Consider the following 21,338-nt stretch of genomic DNA (forward strand, 5'->3'; position numbering starts at 1 on the left):
GAGAAAGACATGGTAGCACAGTCCTGTGATCGCAGTCACTTAGAATGCTCAGGAACTGGGATGGCAAGTTCAAGGCTTGCCTAAGCTGTAGCGAAAGCTCAAGACTAGCTAGGACAACTCAGATAAGCCCTGTAATAAAATAAACAGAAGTAAATGGGCCAGGTATATAGCTTAGTGATAGTGTGTTTGCATTACTTGAGGGCTTATGTTCAATCTTTATTACCTAAAAATGTTTTGTAAGCATTTACCAAACTTTTTCCAAAGGGGTTGTACAATTCTTCATTCCCGCAAACATGGAATAAATGCTCTTGTTCTGACTTTGACCATTCAGGTAAGTGCGCATATCCTGATAGCATAGAATGTGGAACACCTCTTCATATGCCATTTAAATTCCTCTTTGGTATAGTGTCTGTTAAGACACAACACTCTTTCGTTTTTTTTTTTTTTTTTTTTTTTGAGACAGAGATACCTCAGTGTCCTCTCACCTGTGACCCTCCTGTGTCACAAGTTGTCTACTGATACCTTGACAGAGGAGATATTTTTATTCTAGTAAATTCTAGTTTATCAATTCTTTCTTTTTGTGGGTCAAGTCTTTGGTAAATCCCTACCACCTCCAATTTTTATAAAATATCAACAAATACTCAGGTTTGTGGTTTAGCCAGGGACAGCAGATTCACTCCAAAGATCATTCAACATGCAGTTTCTAAAACTCACCATCTTCTCACAAAAAGTCAACCTTAAGTCTCTAATTTCTCTGCTCCCACCTACCCTCCTCCCAGTATCCAAGACTAGAGGGAGACTTTGATGTTTCTACCTTTGAGATCTCGACTACCAAGATTATGTTTGGGAAAGTAACATATTAGAATTTTTTCCCCAAAAATGTTGAAAAGAAAATTTTGTCAATATGGCCTGCCTGTTATTTACTTGTTGGCATGCTTGGATATTTTTATTCCCTAAGCAGAATTGCTTTTCAGAAAACCTTGTATTCTGAGAAAGATCATTGAAAATATGAATTCATGATTCTAATTTTTAAAATTGTTTTGCTATGTGTGCTTTTTGTTAACTAATACTTGTAAATATACCATATTTGTAATCCATGTTATTCATGAATAAAAATAACTTCCTTTTCAATTTTTGAGATTATAATTACAACATTTTACCCTTCCATTTCCTCCATCCCAAACCTCCCATATACCCATCCCTACTCTCCTTCATGGCATCTTCTTTCATTTATAGTTATTTTATACATACCTTTAAATGTATATGCACTTACATTTGCTAATATAGCCTGATCAGCTAATACAGTGTTACTTAGAGGTATTTTTTTTTAAGACTGACAAATTGGCACTGGACAACCAATTGTTTTCCTCCCTGGGGAAGACTAAGTCTCAGGTTTCCAGCTTTCCTCAGTTGCCAGTAGTTCTCCGTGTAGGACTGAGGCCTCTGAGGCTTTCCCTGATCTGCTTTGGCATGCACATTGATGTCACCCTTTTCCAATTGACATTTATGTGATTATGTTGCTTCTGACATCACTAGGAGACTCACTCTCACAGCAAACTTGCCAGTCCTCTGGCTCTTACCATCTTTCGGTTCCCACTTTCACAGTGTTCCCTGAGACTTAGGTGTGGAAGTGTTTTGTGGTTGTATTCATTGTGAATATGTGCAATAGAATACATTTCTATTAAAAATGTTAAGTTGCTGGGTATGGTAGTATACATTTATAATAACAGCACTTGGGAGGTGGAGAAAGGAGGGCCAGGAATTCAAAGTCATTTTCAGTTGTATATTGAGGCTAACATGGATCACATGAGACATTATCTGAAAAACAAAACAAAACCAACTGAACAAGCCAAATAAATAAAAATCTCTAGCTATTTTTTGTCATGTTCATATAATTTAAGGACTATTTTTCCCTAATGCTTTATTTTTTGTTTTGTTTTAGTTGTTTTATATATTCTTTTAAAATTATTTATTCTTTTTAAAAATTTATTTTATTATTTTCTATTTAAATTAGAAATGATATTATTTTACATATCAATCCCAGTTTCCTCTTCCTCCCATCCTCCCATCCCCTCCACTGACCCCCATCCCATCCCCTTTCTGCTCCCCAGGGAAGGTGAGGCCTTCCTTGGGAGATCTTCAAAGCCAGTCACATCATTTGGAGCAGGGCCTAGGCTCTCCCCCCAGTGTCTAGACTGAGAGAGTATCCCTTTATGTGGAATGGGTTCTCAAAGTCCATTCATACAATAGGGATAAATACTGATCCACTACCAGAGGTCCAATAGACTGCCCAGGCCTCCTAACTGACACCCACGATCAGTGGGCCTGGTTCAGTCCTAGGCTGGTTTCCCCACTGTCAGTCTGGGGTCCATGAGCTCCCCCTTGTTCAGGTCAGCTGTTTCTGTGGGTTTCTCCAGCCTGATCTTGACTTCTTTGCTCATCACTCCTCCATCTCTGCAACTGGATTCCAGGAGTTCAGCTCAGTGCTTAGCTGTGGGTCTCTGCTTCTGCTTCCATCAGCTACTAGATGAAGGCTCTAAGGTGGTATATAAGGTAGTCATCAATCTCATTATATAGGAAGGGCATTTAAGGTAGCCTCTCTAGCATTGCTTAGATTCTTAGTTGGGGTCATCCTTATAGACCTCTGGTCATTTCCCTAGTGTCACATTTCTCTTTACCTACAATGGCTCCCTCTATTAAGGTATCTTTTATCTTGATCTCCACTATTCTTGCCACGACTCAGTCTTTCTGCTCTCTCATGTCCTCCCATCCAGAGTCTGCTGACATTGCAGTATTTATTCTTCTAAATTTCATTTTACATTCCAACCACAGTTCTCCTTCCCACCCCTTCTCCCACCACCCCAGTTTGCCTTTCCCCCAGCCCACCCCCAGTCCACTCCTCCTCACAGGTAATGACTCCCATGAGGAGTCAACAAAGTCTGGCACAATAGGTGGGGCAGAGTCAAGCCCATGCAGTAAGGCTGAGCATGACATCCTGTCATAGGGAATGGGCTTAAACAAGCTAGCTCATGTACCAGTTTTATATTGTGATCCTACTGCCTGAGGCTCCCTTTCAAATCAATGTCTTTTGTTTTAATTTATAACATATTTATAATTGGAAAAGAGCTGTATTATAACCTCATTTACTTATCCAGAGTTAAGCATTACAACTCAAGAGCACACATGGAAATAGGTTTTAAAAGCAGCAATTTAAAGATAAATGGTACTTACTAGTGGTGGATTAAAACAGTCGAAAGGTACATTTCACAGTTAAAAATTTATTTATTTTGTATGTATAGGTGTTTTTTTCTGCATGTATGTCTGTACAGCACATGGAGGCTTGGTACCCATGGAGGAAAGAAGAGGTTGTTGGATTCCCTAGGACTGTAGTTACAGACAGTTGTGAGCTACTATGTGGGTGCTGGGAATTGAACCTGTGTCCTCTGGAAGAGCATCAGTGCTCTTAACCACTGAGCCATCTCTCCAGGCCGTCTCACCATTTTTAAATCTTTCATTTAATAAATGGATATGAAAGTATTCTGATAAATCTTTATTTTTGTGTTTTATTTTCCCTAAATTCAAAGGAGTAGGCATGGAGTAACACACTCAACAATGTTAAGAACATGTTCCAGTGTTTTCACGACCCCATTCTAGACTCTTCACTATGGCTATACTGAAGTTCTGAGGGGAAAATATTTTTTTTTTTTTTTGCACTAATGCTATAGCCACAAATACTGTGAAATACTTAGATAAGATACTATGTAACTGTGTTTTCTCTAGTGTTTGCGTATGATTTTAACTTTTTGATGATACATATTTTTCCAAAATAAGTCGTAAATTAGCTGTAGTGCTGGTGTTTGCATGCTTTACAGACAGCACACTGGGAAGAAGAAAGGAAGAAGTTATTGGAAGTCAGGAAATCTCTCTGCAGTTCTGTGTTGCTGAGTTCAGTGTCCGTCTGCTAGAGATTCACAAAGTAAGGGGAAAACTGAAAATAGTGACAAAAAGCCAACGACAAAAGCCAATGGCATCACTATTATTTTCTCTGTAAAGTGATATTTCAGTTTTAGTGAAATAGAAACTTGGGGAAATGATCTGCCTTCCCAGAACTGGCTATTTCTGAATTAAAACCCAATTTTTGTTGATAGCTATGTTGCATGTGCCATTGATAGACTGTGAATAGAGCTCTGTCTTCATAGGGTCGGGAGTATTTATGTAGGGAGACCTGAGAGAAAAACATTAGCTGTAATAAATTCCTAGCTCCAACAGGGAAAAAGACACTACCTTAGGGTTTAAAGCCTTGTTAAAATCTTACCCTTGTCCCTATCCATAGCTTGAGATCTATTGACAGTTGGTGGCTGCAGAGCAGGGTTAGTCAGTTCATTTTAGGAGTGTGTCTGCTGGTAGGATGCCCGTGCCCAAGTGGATAACATACAACCACGTGCATGTGGTTTGCACTGATTGGGACCAGTGTGTAAAATGTAACCATCAACTACTAATAATTAATTTTAAAATGAGGATCCGGTGTTAGAAGGGAGATGGGATGAGGGATCTCAGAAGGAGTCAGAGGGGTTCTGGAGAAGAGGGTGTATATAATCAAGATACCCTGTATACATGTATGAAATTGTCAAAGAATAAATTAAGAGTGTTGTTTTAAAAAGCCAGTCATTCTTTGAATATTATTTTAATCACTTTAAAATTTGACTATGAGTTTGTGAGGAATAGATATGGTGATATTTGTAAAGCAACAGATACAATACCTGGCTTCCACACTGGTCAGCAGCTGCTTTTGGTTTAGCGTTAGAAGTGTTAAGTTGACTAAAAACAGGAAAATTATCAGTGAAGGTTTGTATGTCTTTTTATAAGAAGAATGCTTGTTATATCTCTGTTTTAAATGTATGAAGGCATAAAGAAATGACTTTTAAATATATTTCTGTCCACTTGTTTGTGCTGAGTAAAGTACCTTGCTATATAGCTCAGACTGGCCTCAAACTGAAAAGAGCCCATTTGCTTCAACCCCAAATTCGAGATTACAGGGGTGCATCTCTATACCTGGCCCCAAATATCTTAAGTAAATATTTGAAAAGGTAGAAAAATGGGAATACTTACTCTAGCATATTGTATTAGGTATTTGGTGTCAGTCCTCTTCATTTATTTTTCTTTCCTCAGTGTTAAGATGTTTCACTGATCTATTTTCATGCTGATAGAAGAAGCTTATGATCATTTATAGAATGTAAAATTAATGTCACATCTTTAGTGAATTGTGCTACTCTCTGTGAGAGAATAAAGAGTTCTGGAGAAACAAGTACAAAGAAACACTTCCTTCAGACACAACTTTATCATCATTGCATTGAGTACATTTCCAAGACCATTGTTCCCATGTAAATCAAATACAAAGTATTAGGCAAGCCTTACTGCTGATATATGTGAAAATAAATTTCAGTTTTAAAAGTGTTTCTGTATAGATACTGTGGCATACAGAGTTTTGAAAGACGTTTGGTAAATTCCTGCTAGTCTGTAGCTTACCATAGCTTTATTTACATCTCCTATTTTTTTTTTGAAGGAAAGAATTTTCTCAGTGTAATTTTTTTTTTAGTATAAAAAGTCACATAACTGGAAAGAAGACTAAAAATAATTCATTCTTCTTAGGGTTTTATGAAAAGAATGTTTCTGCTTTCTTAAAATAAATGAGGGCTATAAGACAAAATGCTAGCCCGTCTTTCTGAGGGAAGTGACAGATGATGTCTGCAAAGCTCATAGGGCCCCAGGGAAAAGGGGCTATATAAAGACGAGTGCTATTAAAAGCTAAGAGCTTTTGTGGAGATAAACTGTAACTTTTAGTATGCGATCCATATTTCCACCAGATGAAAGTCGTGGCCAAGGAAAAAAGTATGTGTTGGGCTTGCCATGCAGGAGGAGTGCACCCCTCATTTCAGGCTGATGCCCGGGAAAGGCACCTGTTTTTCTACCACCTCAGCCCTCCCTCCAGACTATAAAATACTTGAATCTGCTGAAAAGCTTCCTCACTACATACAGACCTCTGGCTCTGCTCCTGTGTGCTCCTTTCTGTACCCAGCCCTCCCTTTCCTGGGGTCTCCTGAGCATTGGTTTTCTAGAACTGTGTTTCCTGTCATGCCCCAGTTACTTGCCAATGTTTCTGCCCCCATACACTCATTTCTTTTTCCAGCCCCCATCACATCTCAAAATGAAGGCATCAGATACTCTCTTGCAAATAGTAGCAAATCTTGGCAGACCCTCTTTCCTCTCCATGCTTCTGTACTTTGCACATGCCCCAATAAGAGGAAAAGGAGCTTCTTCTAATACTTTGTATTACTTGGAATTGTAACTAAGTATTCATTGAAAATAACTAAAATATAATTATATCATTTCTCCCTTTCAACCCTGTGCCCTGTGGGGACAGAGTGCATCCTTCCCTGCATGAAAGAGTATTGATGACATGAGAAAAGCCATGTTAAGCCCACCAATGCCTCAGACTCTGGGACTGGCAAGGCTTTCTCCAGGTCAGGCTGGGGTGGGAGGTTGGGGAGAGAATGGCAAGACATTTCCCGAGTCCAAGTACAGATGCTGATCAATCGTTAAATTTTAGCTAAAAACAGTAATGCAAAGAGTACTGCCAATACAAAAGTGCCACCAACAACTTCTGTGTCCCTTGTAACTGTAGGACCATGCCTCCCTTAGACTACTACTCCACAGAGACTCCCTACCAAGGTTAGCTAGCTCACCTCTTTCTTCAGCTGTGTATAGTAAACCTGCCACCATGTCCAGATGTATATAAGAAATGCAATGGATTTCTGGAAGCTGGACCATCTCCATCGGAGGGGACATCCTCCTGATTCCAGCTATTGTGTGTGTGCATCTGAAATTTCTTCTTTGCCAGGTCAATCTCAAAGCTTGGCAATCCTTCCCTCCTAACTTCCTCATGCCCTTCCCTCACTCCTCAGTGTGTGCGTGTGTGTATGCATGTGTGTGTGCGTGTGCGTGTGCGTGTGTTTAAATATACAAATAAAATCTGCTGTGTCAGTTTTGTGTTGCTTGTATGTATATAATTTCAGGGCTGACCAGATGGTACTAGAAACCAGCTAGGGGGCTAATTCAGACTAATTCTCCCATTCACAGTAGTCTTTAGCTGCCTGCAATTCTTTGCCTGGGTGGAGCCCGGTTAAAATCCCTCCTTCCATGATAGCATGTCTGTTAGTGTTGTCTTTGTTCAGGCCTTTCTTAGGTAGCTCTATTGTGGAGTTATCTTGGTTGTAGCTTTCCTGTAATTTATAGGAGACACAATCTCACCACAGAGTCTTGGTCCTCTGGCTCTTACCATTTTTGTGGCCTCTGTTCTACAATGTTCACTGTGTATGAGTGTAGGTGCATCCATTGGGTCTAGGCACCCAAAATCAGTTGATCTCTACATTAAGACCAGTTGTAGTTTTCTCTAACGGTCTCTGCTTGCTATGAAGACAAGTTTCTTTGATGAGGGGTGAGGGCTACACTTACCTGAGGATATAAGGATAGATAATTAGAATACAGTTAGGCATTATACTGGTTTAGTAAAGTGTCAGTATCAGGTTCTTCTAAGATCCATAACCTTTACTAATCCCAGGGAGCTGGCTAGGTTTCTAGGCGGGATTTCTCTTCTGTTGAGCAGGCCTTGACTCTAACTAGACAGCTGCTGGTTACTGCCACTGTATAAGTACCACTATTGCAGTCTCTTGGAGTATCCTGACCAACAACTTGAAAGGAAGTTTCTCATGCATGGTATTGTTTTTTATTTTTATGGTTCTTGTGGGGAACATGGTCTGCACAAGTAGTGTGGCATAACTTATTTAAGTGGTGTATAGTATGTTATTAATATAAGGCATATATATGGGTGTATATATTAATATTAGGTAAATATAAAATGATGATTCCCCAAGGACTTTTGTCCTTCCTTTCTCCCTCTCCTTTTGTATTGACTTCCTTATCCATTAAAGGCCCTCCTACCCTGCTTTCTCCATGCCCCATCTTATCACCCAGATCCTGCTAGCTCCATCTCTAGTTTACTCCTCCCAGGCTCTGTGTTTGCTTTCCTGGCTTTCCTGGTTACTTCAGGGTATATACTCACACCTGAAGATTTGGAGCTAGGAGCTACAGATGAGAGAACATATGGCATTTGTCTTTCTTGATTTGGGTTACCTCAGTCAAAACTATTTTCTTATTCTATTCATGACCTGTAAATGTCATGATTTCATTTTTCTTTATTGCTGAATAGTATTCCACAGTGTATACGCACTACATTTTCATTACTAAATGCATCAGTTAAAGGATATTCCATTTTATAGGTATTGTGAATAGATCAGCAATTAAGCACCTATGGAGTGGGATGTCTAGTCCTTTGCCATGTACAAAGGAGTGACAGAGCTTAGCTCATATAGATTTTACTTTTTAGATTTTTGAGGATTCTCGATTTCCAGAGTGGCTGCACCAGTTTGTAATCCTACCAACTTCATTGCTATTTTGTCATCGTCCTGTGTTCTTTGCATTTACTTCCATACTCCCTCCCCTGTTTTTATTTTGTAACTACATTTTTTTGTTGTTGTTGTCTGAGACAGGGACTTTCTATGTAGCACTTGCTGGTCTGCTATATAGTTAGTTGGCTGCAGCTCATAGCAAGTCTTCTGCCTCAGCCATCTGAATACTGAGATTATACCACTACAGTGGGCTGTAACCATTTCCTTTATTTATTTATTTATTTATTTATTTATTTATTTATTTATTTATTTATTTTTGTTGTTGCTCTCTAGGTATTGTATAAGAGATACATTTTTGTTTTTTCTTCTATTATTTTCAAATTTCATGATTGTGTGTAACCCATTTTGATCCATACCCCTGTCTCTTCTTCCAAGCTCCCATCCTTTCATTTCCACCACTTTTCTCTCTCAATTTTATGCACTCTATTTTTTAAAAATAAACCTATTTAGTCCATTTAGTGCTGTCTGTATGGGTGGAGGACCATCCACTGAAGCCTGGGTGGACTGTCAAGGGCTGCATCCTTGAAGGAAACTGACTTCCGCTAACCCTAGGATTCATCAATTACCAGTAGATCCTTAGTTACAGGAGGAGCTTTCTGAGTCATACCCCCATCCATGCTGGGAGTTTGGCTGGTTTGGTGTTGTATAGGTCTTATGACACTCTTGCATCAGTGAGCATATTTTATCAGGCCATTTGTTATTGTAGATCCTGAGGTTAGAAGCTGGTAGCCTGTTGATTACCCAACTCTGCTGGTAGCATACATAGTACCTTCCAGCACATTGAAAGTTAGCTAGTAGGAGTGGAGAGATCTCCCAGGTCAGTATCAGTTTGATTTCTTCATAGCCCATGACTCAAATGTTTGGTTTCTTGATAATGGGGTCTTCCCATCAAGTTCTGGAGGGTAACCAAGAGAAATAGCAATACTCGGTAATTTTGGAGAGGGCCAATCTATGCGGAGTGGTTTTGGGGAGGCCGTGCTTCACTGACTAACAACCCAAAAGAAGTAATTTGGCATGTATTTGGCATAAGGATAGTTATTTGATTACCTATCTTGTCTCAGGGAGGCATTATCCGGATCACTCCATTTATACACCATGTATGTGCGTGCGTGCGTGCGTGTGCGTGTGCATGTGGGTGTGGGTGTGCGTGTGCGTGTGCGTGTGCGTGTGGGTGTGGGTGTGCGTGTGCATGTGCGTGTGTTTGTGTTTGTGTGTGTAGATTTTAGGATGTTTCTATAGTAGTAGTTTCCATAGAGCATTTTCAAAAGTTCTTTGGTGTTAGTTATTCATGTCCATGCTCAGTTTTCTATCCTGCCATATCATTCTTCGTTCTTCTGTTAGTTTGTTCATTCATTCGTTCTTTTTTTTCTTTCTTTTCTTTTTGACATAAGGTCTCATTATGAAGCTCTGGCTGTTCTGGAACTCACTATGTAGGTGATGCTTGCCTTGGACTCATGGAAGTCTGCCTGCCTTTATCTCCCTGGAGGGCAGGGATTAAACACCTGTACTACCATGCTTAGCACCTAGCTATTTCTTCATCACAGACAATGACCAGCTTTCAGTACATTTCAGTGTGCCAGGACATGCTTGTGAATATTTTTTGAGACTTCTCTATTTTGAATTTTTTGAAAACGTGTGTGTACTTCTGTGTCTATTCTAGTGTGCTCCTGCATGCACAGATGTATGCAAAGAGGATAAAAGAGGGAATCAGAACCCCAATGAGTAGAGGTTCAGGCATTGGTCAGCTGTCCTACTTGTCAATAGGTGCTGAGAAGGTTCTAACTCTGGTCCTCATGGTAACACAGAAACTACTAAGTCATTTCTCCAGTCCCCCCTAAAGTGTCATTCTACCTTAATTTATCAGCCACAGAATTCCACACTTGTTTAGGTGTATAGATCCATTCATTCCATCTTTTGGTTTTTGACACATTTAAAAGTTAACATATAATCCTCAAAGTTCCAGGAAAGACATTGATTCTTATTTGTCAACTTTATTTGTCAACTATGATTTGAGAATTACCACGAAGAATTGTTTTAAGGAAACTTACCTTGCATTCTAAAAGTTCATAAAAAATTTCAAAGTACCACTTACCTTTCTGGTTTCAGTGTCATTAAAATTAAAATCTCAGCCTTCTTTGTTTGTGTTTGAATTTATGAGTCAGTGTAAATAATCTTAAAATTTGAGTAGTCATGTTAAATTATGTTTGGAGCACTTGAAGTTTGTATGCTTGTATTTGGAATGGGTCTGCATTTCTGCTACACAACTAAAGCTATGCATATTTTCATCTAAGTTGAAATCTGGAGTTAGATTAGAAGATTCATAATTTAAGGCTATGCTGACTTGAAGTATGCTTGGAATCCAAGTAGATAAAATTATATCTTGAGTATGTACATTCCTTAAAAATGTAATATAAGCACTATTTAGTATATATGGTAGGCAGAAAATTCTATACATTTAAAATTGTTTGTTTCTCAAAAGGGCAAAATCTCAGTATATTTTAGAGTTACTGAATCCATGATATATGTGTGCTAGGATCAGTCTTAACCACAGGCTGAACATAAGTGAGATCAAGTAGACAGGTCAATGAAAACCAGGGGGTTGATTTTCTCTCTGTGAAGTCCTCTGTAAAGGGTGCTGTGTGTCTTGCCTCAAAGGAAGGGATGTTAATTTGTACACACTCTATCACAGGTATTCTGGGCTAAATAGTCAGCAGCAATAAGTTTATAGGAATAAGGGCTTTGAGATTTATGTAAATGTCTTAGAGTGATATCAACACTTAAGCTGATAACTTCTGATAACTTCTCAAAAGAGTGCCTTTCAGATCATGTATCCTACAGGGACACAGAATCTGCTGATGTGGAAGCACTTAGCAGTGCATCAGCATGAATGCGAAGAGTGGCCTTTTTTCCTTCCTTCCTTCCTTCCTTCCTTCCTTTCTCCCTTCCTTCCTCCCTTCTTTCCTTCATTCCTTTCTTTCTTTCTTTCCTTCCTCCCTCCTTCCTTCCCCTCTCTTTCAAGATTTATTATTTATTATGTATAGTGTTATGCCTGTATGCATGCCTGAAGGCCAGAAGAGGGCACCAGATCTCATTACAGATGGTTGTGAGCCACCATGTGGTTGCTGGGACTTGAACTCAGGACTTCTGGAAGAGCAGCCAGTGCTCTTAACCACTGAGGCATCTCTCTAGCTCCCGAAGAGTGACTTTCTGTCAGAGTATCTTAAGTAATTCTATTTTTAAAGAATTAATGATTTTCCAAACAGAAATAAAAGCCAGTGAGTTTAGGATATGTCTTTGCTACAGTATTCTACCTTCTCTGCTACAATAAATTTGAAATAGCCTCAGTTGTATTCTTGCTGAGTTTGCCTGAATGCTGCTTTCAGTACTTGCTCAAATCAATGAAGTCGGGGTGGTAGAAACTGAAATCTTAAATATCCATTTTTCAATTATAGCAAGATTTAGTAGGGTGGAGTTCTGTCTAATTTATTTTCTTCATGATTTCTATTTGAAGGCAATGGTCCTTTCTTTAGAAGACACCTTAATCCTGTTTTTACCCACACTGCAATTAGTAAAGCAGTGAAAAATTGCCGATGTATCCACTAAAATCTTTTTCTTTTTATTACCTGGGACCCGCACAACAATTTCAAGGTTAAAAAAAGGATGACTATTTTTTTTTACATGCAAAGATTAACTGGATATTCTTAATTCTACAGTCAAAAAGACAATGGTAATATAAAATTCCAGGCTCCTATACTTCTTTTTATTAGTTATTGTACTTCAGAACTCAAGTATTCTATTAAACATTAACTGAGCATACTCTCCACAGATGGCATTCCTTTGTTTCTAGCAGCCATTGGTGAGGTCACTGGAATGCCGCCACATCCTTCAAAGAGCCTTCAGCTCTCTCCACTTCTTTACCAGCCCTCCTTATTCATGTGGGAGAGCACAGGCATATCTAACCTTGAGTAACTCCTCGAAAGCAAGTTCTTTGCCTCCTGTTACCCTCCCACTGCACCCCTGCCCCCTCCCAGTACATAGTATTAAGACATGGGTATTTTTCAAGGGAGCTATTTTTTTTTTCTTGTTTAGCACGATCTCTTGTGTTAGTACAGAACCTCTAGTGTCTTCTGGTTGCTGGTCTATTAACTTTACAGAAAACTTCTTCCATTCTCAGAAGTCTCTGCTGGTGCTGATTCTGATACAGATGACTATTTTAGAACTTGTTCCATTGTTGCCATCCTGACCCATTATAGAAACATTCAAGTAGGGAGAAAGCATTTTCGCTACTGTGTCATTCTGCTAACCAAGTTCCATAGTAGCCCTAGCTCCCAATGTTTTACAGAAACTTGGGTTTAAGAGACTCTCTATATTTTCTTTGAATTCTTTTTGTTTCTAGAATTAGAGATGAAATGATTGTATTAGAGATAGAAATAGCTCTACTTACAGATTCAAAAGTCACTACTCTTTTTATTTCTTATTCAATTTAGAAACAATCATATTTTGCATATCACTCTCAGTTCCCTTTCCCTCCCATCCTGCCATGTCCCGCACCCATCCCCTCCATCCCCCCCATCCTCTCCCCAGGGAGGATGAGGCCTTCCATGGGGGGGGGTCCATCAAAGTCTGTCATATCATTTGGGGGAGGGCCTCCCCTGTGTATCTAGGCTGAGAGAGTATCCCTCCATGGGGAATGGGCTCCCAAAGTCCATTTGTGCACTAGCAATAAATACTTGTTTCACTGTCAGAGATGTCAGAGATCCCATAGACTGCCCAGGCCTCCCAACTGACATCCACATTCAGAAGGCTTGGTTCTGTCCAGTGCTGGTTTCCAAGCTTTACAACTGGGGTCCGTGTGCTCCCACTTGATCAGGTCAGCTGTTTCTGTGGGTTTCTCCAGCATGGTCTTGACCCCTTTGCTCATCCCTCCTCCTTCTTTGCCACTGGGTTCCAGGAGTTCGGCTCAGTGCTTAGCTGTGGATGCCTGCAAAAGTCACTACTTCTTTATAGTCTTCGGTACCTTGCTCTAAGCAGCTCATCCCTTCTTTATTGGAAATAGATTTTTTTCTCACACAATACTTCTGAAATGTTCCTCCTCCCTCTATTCCTCCAAGTTTTTCCCAACCTCCCTTCCTATCCAGATCCACCTTATCTATGTCTCTAATTTAGACAACAGAATTCTAAGAGATAACAATAAAATAAAGCAACACACAACATACGATAAAACAAAAACTAACACACTGTAATGGAACAAAACAAACAAACAAACAGAAGTAAAAGAGAGCCCAAGAGAAGGCATGAGACCCAATCATTTGCACACTCAGGAATCCCATAAAACCTAGAAGCCATAATATATACACAAATATATACCATAAGGTAAAAAGAGAGAAGAAAAAATATATAAATAAAAATTAAAAATAGATAAATTAAACAACAACAAGAAGGAAAAGTCCTGACATGACATGAGGCAAAGAGCCTCCAAAGACACTGATAAGTTTATTTTCTGTTGGCCATTTCCTATGGCCATGCAGCCTATACTTAAGAGTAGTTCGTTTTCCCAGTGAGTTTCTTAAAGGAAACTAAACTTTTGTTTGCAAGTGGTAGTCAACTAGAGATGGCTTCTGGGTTAAGGATGAGGGCTGTGTCCATTCTCCTTTCAGTAATAGGACCCTATCTGGTGCAGACCATGCAGGCTCTGTGGGTGCTGCTTCAGTCTCTGTGAGCTACTATGTACATGGATCATGTTGATTTAGAGGGCCTCTGGCTCTTACACTGTTTTTGGCTCCTCTTCTCTAAGGACCACTGAGCTCTGAAGGGAAGGATTTGCTGGAGACATCCTGTTTAGGGATGACTATTCCAAGTTCTCTCTGCTGTATGGCTGTGGGTCTCCCCATCTTAGGGAGAGCTGTCTGTCTTCCCTAGTCCCTTAGTCTATCCTGAAACTCTGTAGTTCTATGGAGTGTAGCTTGGTTTAATAGATAATATCTATGTATAAATAAATTCATATCATAATTGTCTTTATGGCTCTAGATTATCTCACTCAAGATATTTTTCTAGTTCAGGTACATTTACCTGAAAATTTCATGATGTCATTTTAAAAAATGCATGTATAATACTCCATTGTGTAAATGTACCCCATTTTTAAAATTCATTCATCTGTGAGGGACTTCTAACTTGTTTCCAATTTCTGACTATTATAAATAGAACAGCAATGGATGTGGTTGAGAAGTGTCTCTGTGGTAGGATGAAGGATCCTTTGGGAACATGCCCAAGAGTGGCACAGCTGGATCTTGAGGTTGATAAATTCTCATCTTTCTGGAGAACCATCACGATGATTTCCATAGTGGCAGTACAAATTTGCACTCCCACCAGTAATGGATGGGTGCTCCCCTTACTTAATTTCACATTCTTGACAGTATGAATTGTCACTTGTTCACTGATCTTAGTCATTCTGTCATGTATGAGATGGAATCTCAAATAGTAATTATTGGCATTTCCCTGATGGCTAAGGATGTTGAACATTTCTTTAAGTGTTTCTCAGTGATTTGAGTTTATTCTTTTGAGAATTCTGTTTAGATCTTTATCCCATATCTAGTTTTTTAAATTCATTGTATATTTTGAATAGTATTCCTCTATTGTATGTGTAGTTGATAAAATATTTCCCCATACTGTAGGCTGCTACTTTTTTCAAATATAACCCTGCTGGATTGAACTATTTAGTTATAGCTATGCCAAGATATGCATGAGTTGTAAAGTGCTTAACTGTATTCTCAGGCAAAAATCTTTAGCATTCCTATATTAGTGCTCTTTTACTATCACACCCCATTTTAATTTCTATTATGTGTTCAATCTGTTTTTCTGTCATTGTGTATATTTTTCTAACTTGGAAATAACTCAAAACATGGTCAGCTTTGAAGAGTATTGGTAATATACAAACACAGTTTTCTTAAGTCAAAATGGTTGAGGCTGCATCTATTTCATATATCCAATACCTAACATGTATTATACATTTAATTATAAAATGAAAAATGATCCCATATATTTTAAAAGTTTCACTATCTTTATTACATGCAATATATTCTAAGATCCTGTGAGCACTTAGAATGGAAACAGCTGATCAATCATCCAAAAGGTTTAACCAGCATAATCAATGTATAATTCATCTAGAGAATAGACAAAATAGATAATAGTTTTATAACATAGTTTAAGATCAAGGGTAACTGAGCAAGCATGAATTTACAAAATCTTAATTGTTACTTCATTGCTGAAGTGAAATACCAAGAAGAAATTTAGTAATATCTAAAGTAATTTTTAAAAGGAATTCACATTGATTTGAAGGGACACTTTGATTCATATACAATGATAGACTTTGAAGATTCCCCCCATGGAAGACCTCACCCTCCCTGGAGAGCAGAAAGGGATTGGGATAAAGGGTCGGTGGGGGCAGGGGAGGAGGGGAGGGAGAGGGACTGGGATTGACATGTAAAAGAAACTTGATTCTAATTTAAATAAAAAAGAAAAAAAAACAATATCTTCTTTGAAAATCTCAAGGAAACTGATTTGTAGCACACATCTTTACAAATTTCAGAACATAAATCTTTAGAGTAGTATTATTTTCCTATAGCTAAAAATAAAAATACTGAGTTTTTTTTTGGAAAAAAAGAGAAACATTTCAAATTGAAGGAAACTTTGAGCTTTGAGTTAACTATAAAAGTCAATGTGTATTGTAATGAATAGAGAACCAATTTTACCACTGTGAAGTAACCTATTTCAGAATCAGAAAGATCATATATTAAAAAATAGTCTCTGCAGTCATCTCTGTGTACAAGTAAAGTCTAGCTACTGTTAAATTAACACTTCATTAAAATATCAAAGTAAAAGTTTCAACAAATACTTTTTTATGTTATATTTCAAAACAGGACAAAAAAAATGAAGAACAGATTGCCAGTTCTTCTATTCCATAACAGTTAAGTTTCTCAGTTCGCATTTTCTTTTCTTTTGCCGAGCTCTCTGTTGCTGGAAACTCTTAAACCGATTTCAAGGGCTACACCTGAATAAACACGTTGTAAAAGTGTTTATGTATTGAAGTGGGTCAGTTCAAGGTATGGTATTTGGCTGGAACTCCTAATTTCTCTTTTTACAGCACAAGAGCTGCCAGGAGGAGGAAGTCTGAGCTGAATTAATACATTTGTTACAGTGGAAGTAAAATGGAAACTACTCTAACCACAAATCAAACTGCCTCTTTCATTTATGCCAATGATAAAGTTTTCCTAAGAAGTATATACACTCTGGCACAGAGCCACCATAAGTTTGCATTTGAAAGAAAAACGTGTATGCTTATTTGTTTAAGGTTTACTGCTTGGGTTATTTGTAAGTCCCTTTCCTGGTAGGACTGAGGGAGTGCAGAGAGGCTTGTGAGGCAGATGTCCATTTTCATTCTTGTAGACAACTTACTCTGTTATGGGATGATTGTTGAAGATACCCATGGAGCTTGGATTGGTGAGAACTTTCTTTTAAAAGCTAGCATCGCGACATGTGAAGAACCCCTGTCTCTCTCACAACAGCTGCATGAACTTACACCACACTCTCGTTTCTGATGGTAGAGAAGTCTCTCTGAACAATTCATGCGCACACAAAACTGTTTTTGCTGCCAAAATACACTTTGTTAAGAACAAGGGCTTATTTGGTTAAATGCCACTGATGCCATTTTAGGGACTTGTTTCTCCTTTCTTTCTTCTATGGTTGGTTAGGTCTTGTAGTAGACTGAGGTTGCTTTATAGTCTTTACTGAATAAATATTTTGAGAACACATGCACATTTCTCAAGGGGCAAGCCAGAGTCAATCATGCACATATTTCAAGCCATGTTATATATTACTCTTATAGAATCAGTAATTTCATATCTAGAATAGTAACTTCAATAAGCCTGAGTAATTTCCAAGTAAAGTTACAGCATAAGACTAAATAGTTCACCTCCTCTGGGTGATTTCCATGGAACTAGAAAGCAATCAATGGTTTTCATTGTGTATCTGGTATAGAATATATAATAGGTCCTTATATATTATTTATGTTTAGTTACATATTATATAAAACATAACTTAAAGTGACAATTACTTTCAATTGGGAGCATAGTAGTACCTAATTCCTATAGTATTTGTGGAATCATATTAAATAATGCAGAGGAAATTCACAGAAAATTATATAGTATACTCACAGGAAGCACTCAAAACATATTGACATGGTTATAAATATTGCTACTCCATAGGAAAGGCATTTTAAGACACGTCATTTTCTAGAGCCTAGGACACTCTGACTTGCAACACGCTCTGGTTTCTCCCTCTTCCATTGATGTACAGCCACATAAACAGATAAACAAGGGTCCTAGATGTAAACTAAATACACATCAAATGTGAGTCTATGAACTCACTTAGGACTTTTCTCTTTTTGGAGAGTCACTAGACTTCATTTGAGTCTTCAATCTTCCCAGTCAACTTTCAGTTTGTAGAAACTCACTAGGAGAGGAATTTAGAAAATGTCATCTTTGTTTCACAATGTTTTACAATGAGCATGGGGCTCACAACAGACCTGCGTTCCCAGGAAAAGTCTCCCAGAATGGCATGAAGAACGTTAACTAGAGCAAACAACTTTGTAAACTTTACTGACAGCCAGAAGTGAATGGGCTATTGGTACTGATTTAATATGAGAAAGGCTGAAGCTATCTGGAATAAAGACATACCCCACAGCCATTCAGTTCTTATCATTTAGAGAAAAAATATGGGTTTTTTTATTACTCTTAACCTCTCTTGCTGTCTGAGAAAATGTCAGTGAACAAGAGCAGCCATGGGATGTCACCTGGTGTACTTCCATGTGCTCTATGCTGTGGTAGACTAGTAAGACAAGTAAACAAATATGCCTCGATATTTGCCTTTAATTATAAATATCAAGGTTTATAAGAATCTTGGTCTATAAAGAAAACATTCTAATAACGCTTAAGTATTTTTCTCCTTTTCAAAGTCCTGCAGAGCTCACACAACTTAATCTTTCTCACAAACCAAATGTTTATATATTATGTCCTAGGACGCAGTATTAACGTAAAATCTGCTGGTCTCGTGGGAAGACATGGACCTCAGTCAAAACAGCCATTCATGGTGGCCTTCTTCAAGGCAAGTGAGGTACTTCTTCGATCTGTGAGAGCAGCTAACAAACGGAAAAATCAAAACCGCAATAAATCCAGCTCTCATCAGGACCCCTCCAGGATGTCCAGTGCTGGAGGTAAGATAAAATGAGAGTGACAGCTGTGCCCAGAGAATTATTGGGTCATATGTTGCAAGTCACATTGCCACAATAAATTTGCTAGCTGCATATACCTTCGTTTGGTATATTAAATCATCTGGTGATGTTTCTAGCATCCCCAGAATGTTTCACTAGTGAATCACTCAGTAATTCATTTAAAAATAACTACGATGTGCCTTCATGTGCTGAAAGATTCCATTCAAATTAAAATCAAGCTGACAGTAATAAAGTTATGAAGTGGCTAAGTCAACAAAATGTAGCCAAAACAAAATGACACAACTTGCAGGCTAACTTCCCCATGGAATGGTCAACCATGGTGAATTCAGCACATAGCTCCTTCTTTAGTGTTTAGATGTGAATCATGCAGCTCAGATTCAGAAAATAGGAACAGGGCAGACTGTCAGAGAATCATGGTGTGTTTGTATTTCCCTTAATAACCCGGGGGGCTGATACCAGAACTATCCAATCACATGTACACATAAAAATTCTCAGCAAAATATTACAGATGTACAGCTGACATCAGTCTAATTTGATTTTAACCTATTCTCCTTTTTGTTGGAAAAGGAGATAAAAGTACCACTAATTACAAAGTATGTAACAGCCAGTGACTCAACTGTGTGCATCATGCTGAGAAGGACCTTGGTTAGTCTAGGATGCAAGCATGTTATATAAGAGGCAAAATTGGCTGAAATTGATCTCCACATTATTAAAAAGAATATATTTCCATCTATGAAAAATAAATTTGGCCTTTTACTAATCCTAGCACTTCTCAACTTAGTAAAAAATATTTGTTTACTGATAATGATGTATAGGGTTCTCTCTCTCTCTCTCTCTCTCTCTCTCTCTCTCTCTCTCTCTCTCTCTTTTTGAGGCAGGGTTTCTCTGTGAGCTTTGGAGGCTGTCCTGGAACTAGCTCTTGTAGACCAGGCTGGTCTCGAACTCACATAGATCTGCCTGCTTCTGCCTCCTGAGTGCTGGGATTAAAGGTGTAAGCCATCACTGCCCAGCTAGGGTTCTCTTAACAGGCACCATATGTATAGTACTTTGCTAGGCACAAAGGATGAGCAGATGCACAGGGCAGCCACGAATCTCACTAGCAGTATTTTGATAAATTAGAAATCTAATTTCAAATAGTCTTTCCTATTATTTTTTTTAAATCTTCCTTTTTGAGGTTACTTCAAAGTAACAAGTCTCCTAGGACCTGAGATTTTGAAAAGGTGGAATTCATTCACCTTCCTGAAGTGTAGTTGCCAGATCACCTCATATGTCTAGAAATGGAAGCAATAGGAGAGAATTACATATACTACATTATACTGAATTAAATGCTACATATAAAATGAAACTTTTGAATAAAGTTCCATTGGAGAATAATGGTAGTTTTATGCTACTTTGTTAAAGATACTTACAAAATATTTAGTTTGGCAAAAAGCTATAGTCTCTGAATATGAAAATTGAGAAAAATAACCTTTAAGGACCCCTTTTCCTTGCAAGTACTAGCTTGTCATATATATACATATATAATTTATATGTATTATATATATGAGGTCGTTTCTGATTTGACTGAAATGTTTTTAATTTAATGTAGCACTTTACATCAAGAGAGGAGTTTTCTAAACCTTGCATTGAATAGTAAACAATTTTTGAGGAAACTGGAAAGCAGAAAGCACAGCCATGCCCTTATTATTGGAGCTTATAATTACTCTGGCAGAAGGTTCCAGCAACCGGAATCATCAAAGTCCTTTTCCCTGTGGGCTCACTCTATTTATCTTCTCTTCTTGACCACGAAGTAACAAATGTACTTCTATAGCCATAGATGAATAAAACACATGGGGCAAAAATCAGGAGCCTTTTCACCAGTTTCCCGACACATTTAGTGTATATGCTTATTATAATATAGACTGATATTTCCCTTTGCAGTGTTTGTCCTTGGCAAGCATCTCTGGGAAATATGTGGTAGATGGTTTTGAAGTTAGTTGATATTTTGATAATAAGAAAGTAGCTGGTTTTCTGTGAGACTTAACCTTTCAATAGCTAATAATCAAGCAAACTGGAAAAGCCTCGTAGGATTTGGGTTAAAAGGTGGGACTGAAGGAAAGGGAATGGTAATATAAACAGAACACTTGATATTTGCGGTGGGGGGCTTGAAATGCCAGGCAAAATGTAAAATTATCCAAATAAAAATAATAGATGCGATAAAAGTACCAGGCTTTCATAACAATTGATGGAACGAGTGCTCCCCGACTAATGCATGGTGGAGGCAGTTTTAAGAAAGAGCAATGATAGAGAAGTTTGTCAAATTGCAGTTTTTAATGCATCTCATAAAATACTGGAAGCCTGAAAAAGAACAAGACATAGGAGAATTAAAATCCAGGTCAGGTAATTTTGAATATTTTACTCAACTTTTTTCTGTTTTGAGGACGTCTATACTGGACGTGGTGGTGCACTCATGTAATCCTATTATTCAGGAGGCTGAGGCTAGGAAGTCCAGAATTCCAAGCCAACCTGAGCTATCTAGGGACCCTGCA

At 38.3% G+C, this 21,338-nt stretch overlaps 1 protein-coding gene across 1 annotated transcript in view; it reads left to right on the forward strand.

Annotated features, from left to right (window-relative positions):
* The window catches only part of Bmp5 (bone morphogenetic protein 5), a 124,753-nt gene that overhangs the window by 84,544 nt on the left and 18,871 nt on the right, over positions 1-21,338 (forward strand). The window contains exon 4 of the mRNA XM_027411132.2: positions 18,598-18,792. Coding sequence (XP_027266933.1) covers positions 18,598-18,792 — 195 coding nt within the window. The remainder of the gene's footprint in view (positions 1-18,597; positions 18,793-21,338) is intronic.

Source organism: Cricetulus griseus, chromosome 4, assembly GCF_003668045.3.
Source record: "Cricetulus griseus strain 17A/GY chromosome 4, alternate assembly CriGri-PICRH-1.0, whole genome shotgun sequence".
Taxonomy (NCBI): domain Eukaryota; kingdom Metazoa; phylum Chordata; class Mammalia; order Rodentia; family Cricetidae; genus Cricetulus; species Cricetulus griseus.